This window comes from Octopus sinensis, linkage group LG18 (genome assembly GCF_006345805.1).
Source record: "Octopus sinensis linkage group LG18, ASM634580v1, whole genome shotgun sequence".
NCBI lineage: Eukaryota > Metazoa > Mollusca > Cephalopoda > Octopoda > Octopodidae > Octopus > Octopus sinensis.
In genome coordinates this window covers 54,780,992-54,794,776 of record NC_043014.1, presented here as the reverse complement: position 1 = coordinate 54,794,776, position 13,785 = coordinate 54,780,992, and the positions used below count along the sequence as shown (strand labels likewise).

Genomic DNA, 13,785 nt, shown 5'->3' with positions numbered 1-13,785 from the left:
GTCATCGTACACATTCTTAATCTTCTCAACACATACCAAAGCCACAACCGATGGTTGTGTATATACTTGCAGAGCTGTGTATATAGACTTTGTAACCAAAAAAAAAAAAATCATATAAACAAATTCATGTAGGCGCAGGAGTGGCTGTGTGGTAAGTAGCTTGCTAACCAACCACATGGTTCCGGGTTCAGTCCCACTGCGTGGCACCTTGGGTAAGTGTCTTCTGCTATAGCCCCGAGCCGACCAAAGCCTTGTGAGTGGATTTGGTAGACGGAAACTGAAAGAAGCCCGTCGTATATATGTATATATATATGTGTGTGCGTGTATGTTTGTGTGTCTGTGTTTGTCCCCCTAGCATTGCTTGACAACCGATGCTGGTCTGTTTACGTCCTCGTTACTTAGCGGTTCAGCAAAAGAGACTGATAGAATAAGTACTGGGCTTACAAAAGAATAAGTGCCGGGGTCGAGTTGCTCGATTAAAGGCAGTGCTCCAGCATGGCCGCAGTCAAATGACTGAAACAAGTAAAAGAGAGAGAGTACCCATCCACAGCAAAAAGTTAAAGGGAACACTGCCCCCTCCCCCTACTTCACATATTTATCTATTGACAGAAAAGAGACCTTCAGATCTTCAGATCGCTCAGACCACACCCGACCATTATAAAGTGAAAGCAGGGTCTGGTCATCAATGAAATGGCTTTGGTCATTAGGTCTGCAGAATCAGAGCTGACCTGGATCAACTACCATCACTGCCACATCATCAACATTCTAACCTAACTCGAGACAATCCACCCGTGCCCTCCACATACTACTCCCGGGGACTGCAACAGGCACCAAGTTGATACTCACGGTTAGTCAGGAGATCGAGCTGCTCTTGCAGCGTCTTGGAGGCATTGAACGTCCTGAAGACTTTGGCAGTCAGGCCTTCCATCAAATCGTGTAAATGTTTGTTCAAAGTGGCCGTCTGAGGAAGAGGCAAAGCAGCAGAAGAAAGAAGGCAAAATGTTAGAGAAACCCACGTTTGAGGCGGAGCAACAGGGTCTTATGTGCTTTTGTAGGCAGACACACAAGAGTTCAATCAACATTACGGTAAGAGAAGAAAAAAGGAGGTTTGAAAGAGAAGAAAATGCAGAGAAAGTATACAAAAAAAGGTAGGAGAGTCCAGTTTGCTGGACATTGTTGTAGAGCTGAAAAAGAAGTAATTTCTACTCTTCTCCTCTGGAAGCCATCTACTCGCAATACCAGAGGGCGCACACTCTCCTATCCTGATGTAATCTCCAAGGATACAGGCATCCAGCAACAGGACCTCCGTAATGCCATAATGGACCGTGAAGTCTGGCGTAACATAGTAAATTCCATTGTCTCGACCACGGTCGAACAATGATGATGATGATGATACGAAAAAAAAAAAAGACAGAAAGTGTAAGTGTGAGTGAGAGGGGGGGAGAGAGAGAGAGAGGAGAGAGGAGAGAGGTAGTAGGAGAGAAATTGCAAGCCTTACATTTAATCTGTCGAACAAGTCGTCACCCGGCTGCTTGTTCTCCATAAACAGTTGCAGGTTCTTGAAAACACGCTTCTCCACAGGCACTTTGTTCTGGTAACGGATGGAATCTTTACCGAGAAAATCAAACTCCACCACAAATTCCTTGTTGTCGATCTCCGGATGCAGCTTAATGTGTTCCACGCGCAGAGAGCAACAACCCACCGTGTCAGCAGTTTCCCCTTCCTCTTTCTCGTTACCTGCCCTCAAAGCAAGCTGCAAACAGAAAAGACAACACGACTCATATTCACAAATGCTTGGCTACAGTTGTTATTGCGGTTTAATTAGCTTACTTGATATAATAAGCAGTAGATCGAAAAGGTATTTGGGCTGATATGACTGGATTTCGAAATTGTTGATTATTTAAAAAATTAATTGAAACACACAGGAATGTATTTCATTAAGAAATTATGAACACGTAATCAAATAAATAATTAAAAACTATAACAAAACAAGGTTAAATCTTATAACAAACATGCATAAGTTAGATTATTATTATTATTATTATTATTATTTTTTTTTTTCAAAAAGGTGCCTCCACATGGTGACCACCACCACTGACCTTATCAATGAAGTATAAGGCAACAGCTCTCTGCCGAATTCGCATCTCTTTTGATTTCCAGTCCTCTCGGTATGTTGCACGGATCTTGTCCACGTGTTTGTATAAGCGCCGGGCCACTTCGTACTTTTGCCAATCTTTCTCGCCTTTTAAGCGTGATGCTGCATTCAACATGACGTATTTGGTTTGGCCCTGAATATTCTCTGACCAACATGCTAACCAACTGACCTGCACAAACAACAACAACAACAACATCATCATTATTACTATCGAAACAGTTGGCATCAATGTCTTGGTTTTTCTTGAAACATTTCTCATAGTTTAGAAGGGGGAAAAAAAAAAGAAAAGAAAAAGATTGTTTATTTCTTCTAACAGGTTCCAGTCATTGGATGGCAGCCATTCTGAGGTATTATGTTTCAAAGTGAAGTCAATGATATTGTTTCTATAATACGAATGACTTTACAGAGTGGACCGGCTGCTTTTTATGTGGCACCAGGGATTCTTAATCCCAGAAGTGCTCCTCATTTAGTGTTAAATAAAGACGATGATGATGATGATGAATAACAATTAAACCCACCTTATTGTCAGCTTGGACCTTCTTCCATTTGTGGCCAGCTGGAGGCTGAGGAACATTAGAATCTCTGAAACAAAAGGACGTTTATATTTAATAATAATGTGAATAATTATTAACATTTATAACAAAAATCATTAAGTGCACAAACTTGGAATTAGTCTCGTGGGACTTGAACTCAAAACAGGAGAAAGACGCCTCTCAATATGCAAAACATTTTAATGATTCTACCAATGTGGTTGCTAATTGCACAACTCTAATTGCTAATTTAGCAATGGGTTCCAGCTGGTTCTACACCATTTTATATAGTAAGAAACAGCTCTAAGTATCTTTACTTATGCAATTATATCATCAGGTCAGCCCTGATTGTGCAGTCAGAAGGCAAACAGGCAATCAGTCAAGTTAGACAACCTGGTATGACCCATACAGCTGGTATTCGAATTCTACAATGCCTCTTCGCTGCTGAGAACCAGACTTTACAAAATAACAGAGGACTTGTTGTCTGTTAATTAACCAAACGCAGCCAACAACAAGGGGGTGGTGTGAATCTGGAGAATAGATTAACCCTTTAGCATTTAATACTGCCAAATCTGGCCTAAAATTTTCTGTTTCACATGCAAACTTAATAGATCCAGCCTCTTGCACCTACCCTACAATGTCATTCTGAAAAATAAAGAATCACATCATTGAAATCTCAAAGCTATGAGATAATGCCTAAATGATTCAAAGCAATAGGAATCAATAATAATCCGAACGATTAAGGGTTAAGTCAAATTTCCCTCGTGAGTATCTTGTACCCCATTTGGAAGGCACCTGGTCCAGGGGCTTCACCTGGACTGCACCCCCAGACCAAGGAGTTGTAAAATGAACTTAATCTCAACCACGTGCCTACAAGACCTGCACCTGTCATAGGTCTGTTTGATCGGGGCTGACCTGCTAATACCTGTTTCTTTATTACCCACAAGGGGCTAAACACAGAGGGGACAAACAAGGACAGACATAGGTATTAAGTCGATTACATCGACCCCAGTATGTAACTGGTACTTATTTTATCAACCCCGAAAGGGTGAAAGGCAAAGTCGACCTCAGCGGAATTTGAACCCAGATCGTAGCGGCAGACGAAATACCGCTAAGCATTTCGTCCGGCGTGCTAACGATTCTGCCAGCTCGCTGCCTTAATTAGCTGACCTGCTAATACCACCACCACCACCAACAACAACAACGACAACAACAAACTACATGAATGAACTCACTTGCTACAATTAATTATCACATCCTCAGGCATGGTCCTCCTCTTCAACATTCCCTGCTTTGGATGGTCTCCTCGACCCCGGAAGAGACCCGGTGGTTCAATCCGAAAGTTACCGATTTTCTCCTTGTGTCCATCCATAATACAATAGCCGTACTCAGCTAGAATCTGCTCATTCTTCTTCTTCAATGCCTGAAAAAAGCAACAGAAAGAAAGGAAAAAGGGGTGACCACACCCTCAGCTGCTGGGACACAACAACATTAATTAAACACCTCCAAATTTCGGTTTGAAGCCATCAGCCAACCCGTCTGGTGAAGATCAGAAACACTAAAAGGATTAAAAGAGAACGAGAGTGCCTTTATATGGTGGTCTGACTTGCTAGAAATAACAGCTGAATCTCTCAATGCACACTCTATCATATTAAGTATGTCTGTGTAATGATGTGGTTCCCTTGTCTTCCCATGTGTTTATTGGTTGTAAACAATGGCCTCACTGGCAGCGCTGACCGCTTCCAATTCCCTGCAAAAGCATTCTCAGGTTTTCTCACCTGTCCTGACAAATGTGTGGATTTTGTAAAGAAAATTCTCCCTCGTTTGTCTCCAACTCTTTGCATAAAGCCTGTGCAGGCTGTCTGCTGTTCGATTGGGAGATTATTGCATGATTTGGAAACAAGAGGCGGTTGGCGACGGGACAGGCATCCAGCTGTAGAAAATTCTATCCCAGCTTCTTCTCGTCTGCCTCATATAAGCATGAGAAAGTAGATGTTAAAATGACGATGACATGAAATACACTAGATGTAAAGTGCACAGGTGTGCACAGATGATGTCTATGAAAGATGACGAATGGATGCATAAAAGGTGTCAAATGACGGAAGAGAAAGAGCAAAGAAGGTACAGGAAGAAATGGTGAGGTTTGATGTCAGGATGACAGCCGTAAAAGAAATGATGAGCTGCGGCTGGAACTGACATGTCATCATCATCATCATTTAAAGTCTGTTTTCCGTGCTGGCATGGGTTGGACGGTTCGACCGGGGATCTGGGAAGCCAGGTGGGTGCACCAGGCCCAGTCTGATCTGGCAGTGTTTCTACAGCTGGATGCCCTTCCTAACACCAACCACTCCATGAGTGTAGTGGGTGCTTTTTACATGCCACCGGCACAGGTGCCAGGGGAGGCTGTCAATGACCACGATCGGTTGGTGCTTTTTACGTGCCACCCAGCATGGAAAATGATAACGATCCTCACGATAGAAGGAAAGACAGCCGGCCTTGCCAAATTACTATTTAGACTTTCCTTCCAAGCAAGAAAATACCGACTGAAGCTAACAAACAGGTGCATTGCACCAGATTTACTAAACGGGCTTACATCACACTCCAGTTTTAATTAGTCTTTAATGAAATTAAGCTGAAAATCTGAAAAGTCCTCTTACCAGCTTTTCTTCTTTAGTTCTGTTTTTCCTCTCCTCTGACTGTTCAGTGAAGAAAGCATGCATGTCTCTGAAATCACATTTCTTCAGATCTGAAAGGGTTTCTTTCTCAGAAGCTGACATAACCTGAAATGAAAATCAAAGCAAATTTCCTCTTAACCCTTTTAGCCTTCAGATTACCCTATCAAATGTATTGTGCTTAATTCACATTGTTTTTAATTAAACATGGATTATCTCCCAGTTTTTGAAATTTTGATGACGTAACATTGTAGGTTGGTGTGAGGGGCCGAATTCTGCTGGTTTGAACATAAAACAGACAAAATATTTTTGCTGGGTATACTTGGCTTAACCCTTTAGTGTTTAAACTGGCCATATCCGGCCCAAATATTCTAAAAGTTTTATATTCAAACTGGCCATTTCTAGCCTCTCACACCTAACCTACAATGTCATGCTAAAAATAAACAATCACATCACTGAAACCTCAAAGCTACAAGATAATGCATGATTAATTCAAAACAATTTGAGTGAAAAAGTATTATATTTAACAGAGTAATCTGAACATTAAAGGGTTAAATGTCAAAGTGCTAATAATGGTTTCTGATTTCGGCACAAGGCCAGCAATTTGAGCGGGCTGACACCTGTACTTGACAGGTACTTTAATTTATTGATCCCAAAGGGCTGACAGACAACACTGACCTTTGTAGGATTCGAACTTGGAATGTAAAGATATGGGGTGACTAAAGATCCAATGAAACCCAGTTTTTGATTTTATTCACCTCAAAGCGATGGAAGGTGAAGCTGACCCTAGCAGGGTTTCAACTCATTTTCGTTTAATAACCCTTTTCTAATCCAGGGACAATGGCTGGGATTTTGTGGGAGGAGTAGTTGATTATATTGAAGCCAATATTTGATTGGTATTTATTTAATTCAACTCTGAAAGGACAAATGTGTTGGTGGTTGACAGCCATTGGATGGTTGAAGCAAATCCAAGTTTGTTCTCCCTTCAAAGCAAAAAAGGCTACATGGTAATATTACTGACTGATAACATTCATTTAAAAATTTTTTTCTTTTTTACTTGTTTCAGTCATTTGACTGCGGCCATGCTGGAGCACCACCTCTAGTCGAGCAACTCGACCCCGGGACTTATTCTTTGTAAGCCCAGTACTTATTCTATCGGTCTCTTTTGCTGAACCGTTAAGTGACGGGGACGTAAACACACCAGCATCGGTTGTCAAGCAATGCTAGGGGGACAAACACAGACACACACACTTATATATATATATATACATATATACGACAGGCTTCTTTCAGTTTCCATCTACCAAATCCACTCACAAGGCATTGGTCAGCCCGGGGCTATAGCAGAAGACACTTGCCCAAGATGCTACGCAGTGGGACTGAACTCGGAACCATGTGGTTGGTTAGCAAGCTACTTACCACACAGCCACTCCTGCGCCTATTCATGTTGCATTTTTTTTTAAAATCTGGGAGACGTAAGTTCTATGTGAATACAGCCAAAGTTTAAATTCTGACCAAAGAACAAAACATCCCCTCAATAGAACAACCATACCAAAGTCAGAGGCAGGAATGGTTGCCACAGTATGGCCAAATGGTCAACAGGTTCACTTTGCAATCACAAGGTCCTGCATTCAGTCTTATTGCAGAGCATCTTGGGGGGCAAATGTCATTTTCTATTGACCAATACCTTGAAGTGAGACTGAATAGATAGAAACTGTAGAGCAGCTTGTCAAGTGAATTCTACTTGTTCTAAACCGAGTCTTGCTGATTCTGTCTGAGAGCAACTTGAACACTTGGACCCAGCTCAATCAATCAATCAATAAATAATAATACTCTCTACCCAATGTTCCACTGGTACTTCTTTTATCGACCCCGAAAGGATTAAAGGCAAAGTTGACCTCAGCAGAATTTGAACTCAGGCCATAAAGGCCGAAGAAATGCTGCAAAACATTTTGCCCGGCATGCTAACGATTCTGCCAGCTTGCTGCCTTAATATGAGAGAGAGAGAGAGAGGGAGAGAGGGAGAGGGGGAGAGAGAGAGAGAGAGAGAGAGAGAGAGAGAGAGAGAGAGAGAGAGAGAGAGAGAGAGAAGGAAAAAAAAAAAGCCACTGACCTTTCTCCAATCTTTGAAGAAATTTTTGTTAAATATTTCACTTTTGGTATAATCGTGTTCCAACATTTTTGCATAGAAGCCTGCAACTTCTTCAGCACCCTGGCTGAGTTTCATTACTTTACCTACAAAATGTTATACACTCATTTGTTAACAATTCAAAAACAAGGCTGTTGTTTTTTAAACAATGAAATTCTTTCCTAAAATCCTGAAAATTTAGTTGGTTCCAATCAACATCATCCACGTCCATTACACACTCAAACCAAAATACTAACCATCTCCAAACTGCTTTTGCTTTTATGATACAAAAACCCGTAAAAAGCACCATCCGTTCGTGGCCGTTTGCCAGACTCATCTGGCACCACCATCCGTTTGTGGCCGTGCCAGCGCCGCCCCGACTGGCCTCGTGCCGGTGGCACGTAAAAAGCACCATCCGTTCGTGGCCGTTGCCAGCCTTTTCTGGCACCTGTGCCGGTGGCACGTAAAAAGCACCCACTACACTCACGGAGTGGTTGGCATTAGGAAGGGCATCCAGCCGTAGAAACATTGCCAGATCAAACTGGGCCTGGTGCAGCCTTCTGGCTTCCCAGACCCCAGTTGAACCATCCAACCCATGCTAGCATGGAAAGCGGACGCTAAACGATGATGATGATGATATTTATAATAAAAGTTTCCCTCATGACTTTTTATGTAAGACCCCTTTTAAGAAAAGATCTAAATATTGGCTCAAGGGTCAAGTTGGTTCTTGATTTATCACACTACAAACATCTTGAACTGATATCGACAACATTAAGAATGACAAATATTTTTCAGCAAGGCAGACATGAACACACGTGTCTTGTTGGTCAATTGGTATTTCAGTCCCATAACAAACCAGCAAGCACACACTCACACACACACACACGTGCTATGACTTGCAAGTCTTGTCCTGAATATACCATCATATTTTCTCAAGAGTTGGGACCACAGAATGATCATAATTCAGTTTTAACCAACACTCTTGGAGTGGTTGGCGTTAGGAAGGGCATCCAGCTGTAGAAATTCTGCCAGATCAAGATTGGAGCCTGGTGCAGCCATCAGTCAAAACCGTCCAACCCATGCTAGCATGGAAAGCGGACGTTAAACGATGACGATAACTACAGTGTTTGCCATTGCTTGACCGTAAACAGCTGGAGCGGTCATTAATCTCTCTGGACGGAGCTTCTCTGTAGAGACATGACACTCGTCTTCCAAAAGAAACTCTGGTTATTGTTTCAAGAGAAGATTCAGTTGGAACAACATGCCAAATACAAATGGCATAATTACAGCTGAAATTGTTACGGACCAAAATGGTTGGCCATTATGCGGACAAGTGGACTGAGCCAATGACAATTCTGATAAAAGCGGATAAAAAAAATCAAAGCTATCAAATATTTACTGTTACAGCAGACAAATAATAACAAGAAGAAAAAAACATTAAATAAATAAATAACTCACCATCATATTTAAAAATTACATTATCTGGTAGAGGATCATAATCTGGGGCAAACAATGGCCCTTTATGTTCAAGGAAAGTCCATTTCACACCATCATCTCTTCTCTCTTCTTCCCACCTAAAATGATAAATAAACAATCATCACTTAACGTCCACTTTTCCATGCTTGCATGGGTTAGACAGATTTTCCATGGCCACACACCCGTCTTGTCATTGACCCTCAACAGTTTCCAAGTAAGGCAATATTTTTGCAAGGCTGAATATGTTTTACGTTAAACACTGGACATAAACAACCTACCTTTCATGACGATGAAACCCATCCACAACCACATGATGTCTACACAAGTGTACACACACACACACACACACACCTAGTTCTTCTTTTAGTTTCTGCCTACCAAATCCACCCACAAAAGTTTTAGACTAGAGCTGTGGCAGGAGATATTTGTCCAAGGTGCCGTGCCGTGAGACTGAACCCAAGACCACATGGTCGGGACACAAGCTTCTTAAAGCCACACAGCCATGTTTATTGCCAAACTATACAAATAGACATTTCCCCGTGCAGTTGACCCCCACAGTAAACTGTACTGAAAACAGCTCTCAAGCTCCAACCACCGCATCTCCGGCTGGATAGGAGGATGTGGGCCAGTCAGAGTTTGATGATTTGGTACCTATTCCTAGCAGCCAGGCACCTATTCCTAGCGATCTGGCAGAAACGTTAGCACGCCGGGCGAAATGCTTAGCAGTATTTCGTCTGCCGCTACGTTCTGAGTTCAAATTCCGCCGAGGTCGACTTTGCCTTTCATCCTTTCGGGTTCGATGTAATCGACTTAATCCGTTTGTCTGTCCTTGTTTGTCCCCTCTGTGTGTAGCCCCTTGTGGGCAGTAAAGAAATAGGTAAAATAAGGCAATGTAGAACAAAGACCCATCACATGACAGATTGGGAGCAGAAAGTAATCCAAAAAATCAGGTCGGAAAAGTGGAGAATTATTTTATTGTCTCCCCAAAATCTTTTCAATAGCAACTGAGTTTGACTTTGGGGTTGTTTTTTTGCATCAGTGGATTCTGACAGAGACAAAGAGACATTGGCCACTAGTATGAAACACGACACAAATCCAAGAAACTTACCATTTCCAAAAAATCCAAGGAACATACCATTTCCAAAAAATCCAAGGAACATACCATTTCCAAAAAATCCAAGGAACTTACCATTTCCAAACGGTCTGCTGCTCTTCGTTATCTTTCTTTTTTCGTCCCTTGATTGGAGACTCTACTTCATTCTTTATCTCCTTCTTTATTTTTTTCTTCTGAAATTTAAGGAACCACAAACATTAAAGATAAGCAATGGGAAATGATAAATGAGGGAGAAAAAGAAAATCTTTTGAAAGACTTCAGGTAGAGGCATCGCTTTCTATGGCTGGCTATAAACTGAAAAAGGTTGAAGCACCCAATGACCAATTCCATGACGGGATGAAGCCATGTGCCAGGAGAACACTCAAGCAATGGCATTGCTCATATCGGAGTTGTAAGCTATCATGTAGAAATGGATATCACGTAATCACGTAACCGACCAGACCATCAGATGTTGTTACACATCGCTGGTCACAATGCATTCGCATTGTTTTAGCCTTCGAATGACGCCACCCCGCTGGCTAAGCGAGCAGGCCAACAGAAGAAAGAGTACAGCAGGGATCGCCACCCACTGCCGGAGCCTCGTGGAACTTTTAGGTGTTTTCGCTCAATAAACACTCACAACGCCCGGTCTGGGAATCGAAACCGCGAGTCCGCTGCCCTAACCACTAGGCCATTGCGCCTCCATAAATAGATATATACATATAAAAGAATGTCAAAGGCCGATTCACCGGACTGAATTTACAGTGTTGATCGGTCAGTTCAACTTCCAGAAACAACAAAGGTGCCTCTACATGGACTACCTTCATGCTAGAAACAGCAGTCAAATCCGTTTCACATCACACTACTGTCTTTATAGAAGTAAACTGGCAGTCCACCAACTAAACTAAGTACAGTTTAAATAATAAAACCTAATTAGGGTTCTAACGATTGTTCATTTTGTCAGTGATGTTTGGTGTCAGAGGAATGTAAAATCTATTCAGGCTAAAATAACGTTCAGTATCTCATCACTGCAAAGCTTAAAAAGGCTACAACAACAACAACAACAATAATAAACAGATTACTTTTATTGGCTCATAGGTTTCCTCTGCTTTTCTCTTTCTGTTCTCAATGTCTTCTTTCCTCTCTTTAGCCTTCAATTTTTCAGCTCTGAAAGAAACACACAAAAACAAAACATATTTTAGTGATGCAGAAAGAAACCACATCCTCCTCCTCAGCCTCCCCATCACTTCATTCAACACAATTCCACACCAAACAATCGCTTCAACAACGGATTTCGTATCTCTGGCTTCTAAGTTCAAACCCAGAGAAGTCAACATCGGTTTTTTACTCTCTCGAGTCAATAATATTAGTTTCCAACCAACACTGTTCATTCCTCACCCCAAACGGCCATGCTGGGGCACCACCTTGCAGAGTTTTTCCTATTGGATTGGTTCTCTTTTGCTGAAGTGCTAAATTACAAGGATGTAAACAAACCAACACCATTTGTCAAGCACACACACACACACACATACGACAGATTCATTCACAAAGCACTGACTGACCCAGTGAATGACACTTGCCAAAGATACTGTGCAGTGGAACTGAACTCAAACCCACGTCGTTGCAAAGAGGGATTCTTGTCCACACAGCCAGCATCTATGTACAATCATTTGGCCAAACATCTGTTTTCCCATCATGGCATGGCTTAGATGAGAACTGATTTGTGAAGCAGAATCTTATGGCAAGATGACCATTATCACCATCATTATTGATTCATGTCCACTCTTCCAGACTTGCATGGGCCCAGCAGGAATATGTCGGGGGTGGATTTTCCACAGTTTGATGCCTTCCCATTGCCAAGCAAGATATTTCCCCACAACCAGAAGAGTTTCGAGGGAAGATTAGAAATAAAGGACACTTGTTAGCATGGTGGTGACATTCATTTACATCTCTCACACAAAGTCAAGGAAAGGAGACAGTAAAACACACACACACATCATCATCATCATCATCGTTCAACGTCTGCTTTTCATACTGGCATGAGTTGGACAGTTTGACTGAAAACTTGTAAGCTGGGGGTGCTTGCACCAGGTTTCGATCTGATCTGGCAAGGTTTCTATGGCTGGATGCCCTTCCTAATGTCAACCACTCCAAGAGTGTAGCGGGTGCTTTTTACATGCCACCGGCTCAGGTACCATTGACCTGATACCAGCATTGGCCATGACTATGGTCTCACTTGGCCTGACAAGTCTTCTTCAAGCACGGTATATCGCCATGGGTCTTGGTCACCTGCCACTGCCTCCATGAGGCCCAATGCGTGAGTGGTGCTTTTTGCGTGCCAGTCAGATAGCACCGGCATTGGCCACAACTGCGATCTCACTTGGCATGATACTATGCAGCAACGAAAGGGTTAACATCTGTTTTCCATGCTGGCATGGGTTGGACGGTTTGACAGGAGCTGATAAGGCCAAGGGCCGCCCCAGGCACCAGTTGTCTGTTTTGGCATGATTTCTACAGCTGGATGCCCTTCCTAATGCCAACCACTTTACAGAGTGCACTGGCTGTTTTTCCATGTGGCACCAGCGCCGGTGTTTTCTACATGGTACCAGCACTGATAGGGTCACCAAGTAACTTGCAATTGTCAAATAAATAGCTTGAATGGTACCCGAAGAGATCAAAGTATGATTTTTGCCAGTTCAAAACCCACCACCATCTCCACCGCACCCATGTCTTCAATGTGACATCAGTCAACACCAAAACATGGTATGTCCAGTGTGTTAGTTAACAAGTTAGCGCTAGGGACCAATTAATTGGTCAGTTATATGTCAGGTCTACTGAATGACTGACAGATATACTACTGCTGTCATTGTACTAACCAACACAACTCTGCACTGAGTTTAAAGTGGAAGCCTCTGTGTGGCTGTATGACATGCTAGAAATAGCAGCTAAATACTCCTTAAATAACATGCTATCATTTTACAAATAAGACACATAAGATAATTTAGTCCTAGATATAGAGAATTAATATTCACTCAACTGAGTTGATATCAGTTGGTTTGACTTCCTGAGACAACAAAGGTATCTCTACATGGACTACCTTCATGTTAGAGATAGCAGTCAAATCTGCTTCAAATCACACTACTGTCTTTAAAAGAAAAAAAGACACAGTAGACAATACAATCCCTTAAATAACATTTTAGTCTTTAAAAAGGACAGATTGGAGAATGCAGTCCTTGATAAACACAAAGGGGAGATGGTCACGGACAGGACTCTTCCGACCATTATTCTGTCTGCTGGATCAGATTGGAAAGAGTCAACAAAACTAGTAGAACCAGAGATACTAACTGTATTTTTGCCTTGTATTTCTCCTGTAGAGGTTCATCATCACTCTCTACTTTCATCTTCTTAATAGCAACATCATCAGGTTTCCTTTTAATCTACAAAAGAGAAGAAATGAAACAATGTAAAAATTGCGACCACAAACACACAAATATATAAAGATAGACAGGTCACTAGAGATTTAGTGAGTTCATTGTACGTGAGTGAAACACCTCCAAAATGTGGTTTTCACAGCTTGATGAAGACTACTAAAATCCAAAACGGTCAATTAAACTTGACTAGAGTAGCAAAGACAATTTAAGTAAAGAGACTTGTCTAAGGAAAAGAAAAATGTGACCCGATAACTGTAAAAACCGTCCAATTCCATGGTGAGATCTATCTTGACCCTCCTT

At 41.9% G+C, this 13,785-nt stretch overlaps 1 protein-coding gene across 2 annotated transcripts in view; it reads right to left on the bottom strand.

Annotated features, from left to right (window-relative positions):
* The window catches only part of LOC115221391 (DNA topoisomerase I, mitochondrial), a 54,237-nt gene that overhangs the window by 7,653 nt on the left and 32,799 nt on the right, over positions 1 to 13,785 (bottom strand). For both annotated transcript variants that reach the window (XM_029791565.2, XM_036511088.1), the window contains 11 exons: positions 13,400 to 13,491; positions 11,137 to 11,221; positions 10,151 to 10,248; positions 8,944 to 9,059; positions 7,471 to 7,592; positions 5,343 to 5,465; positions 3,921 to 4,108; positions 2,674 to 2,737; positions 2,100 to 2,324; positions 1,499 to 1,753; positions 847 to 961 (listed from right to left, as the gene is read on the bottom strand). In XM_029791565.2, coding sequence (XP_029647425.1) covers positions 847 to 961; positions 1,499 to 1,753; positions 2,100 to 2,324; positions 2,674 to 2,737; positions 3,921 to 4,108; positions 5,343 to 5,465; positions 7,471 to 7,592; positions 8,944 to 9,059; positions 10,151 to 10,248; positions 11,137 to 11,221; positions 13,400 to 13,491 — 1,483 coding nt within the window. The remainder of the gene's footprint in view (positions 1 to 846; positions 962 to 1,498; positions 1,754 to 2,099; positions 2,325 to 2,673; positions 2,738 to 3,920; positions 4,109 to 5,342; positions 5,466 to 7,470; positions 7,593 to 8,943; positions 9,060 to 10,150; positions 10,249 to 11,136; positions 11,222 to 13,399; positions 13,492 to 13,785) is intronic.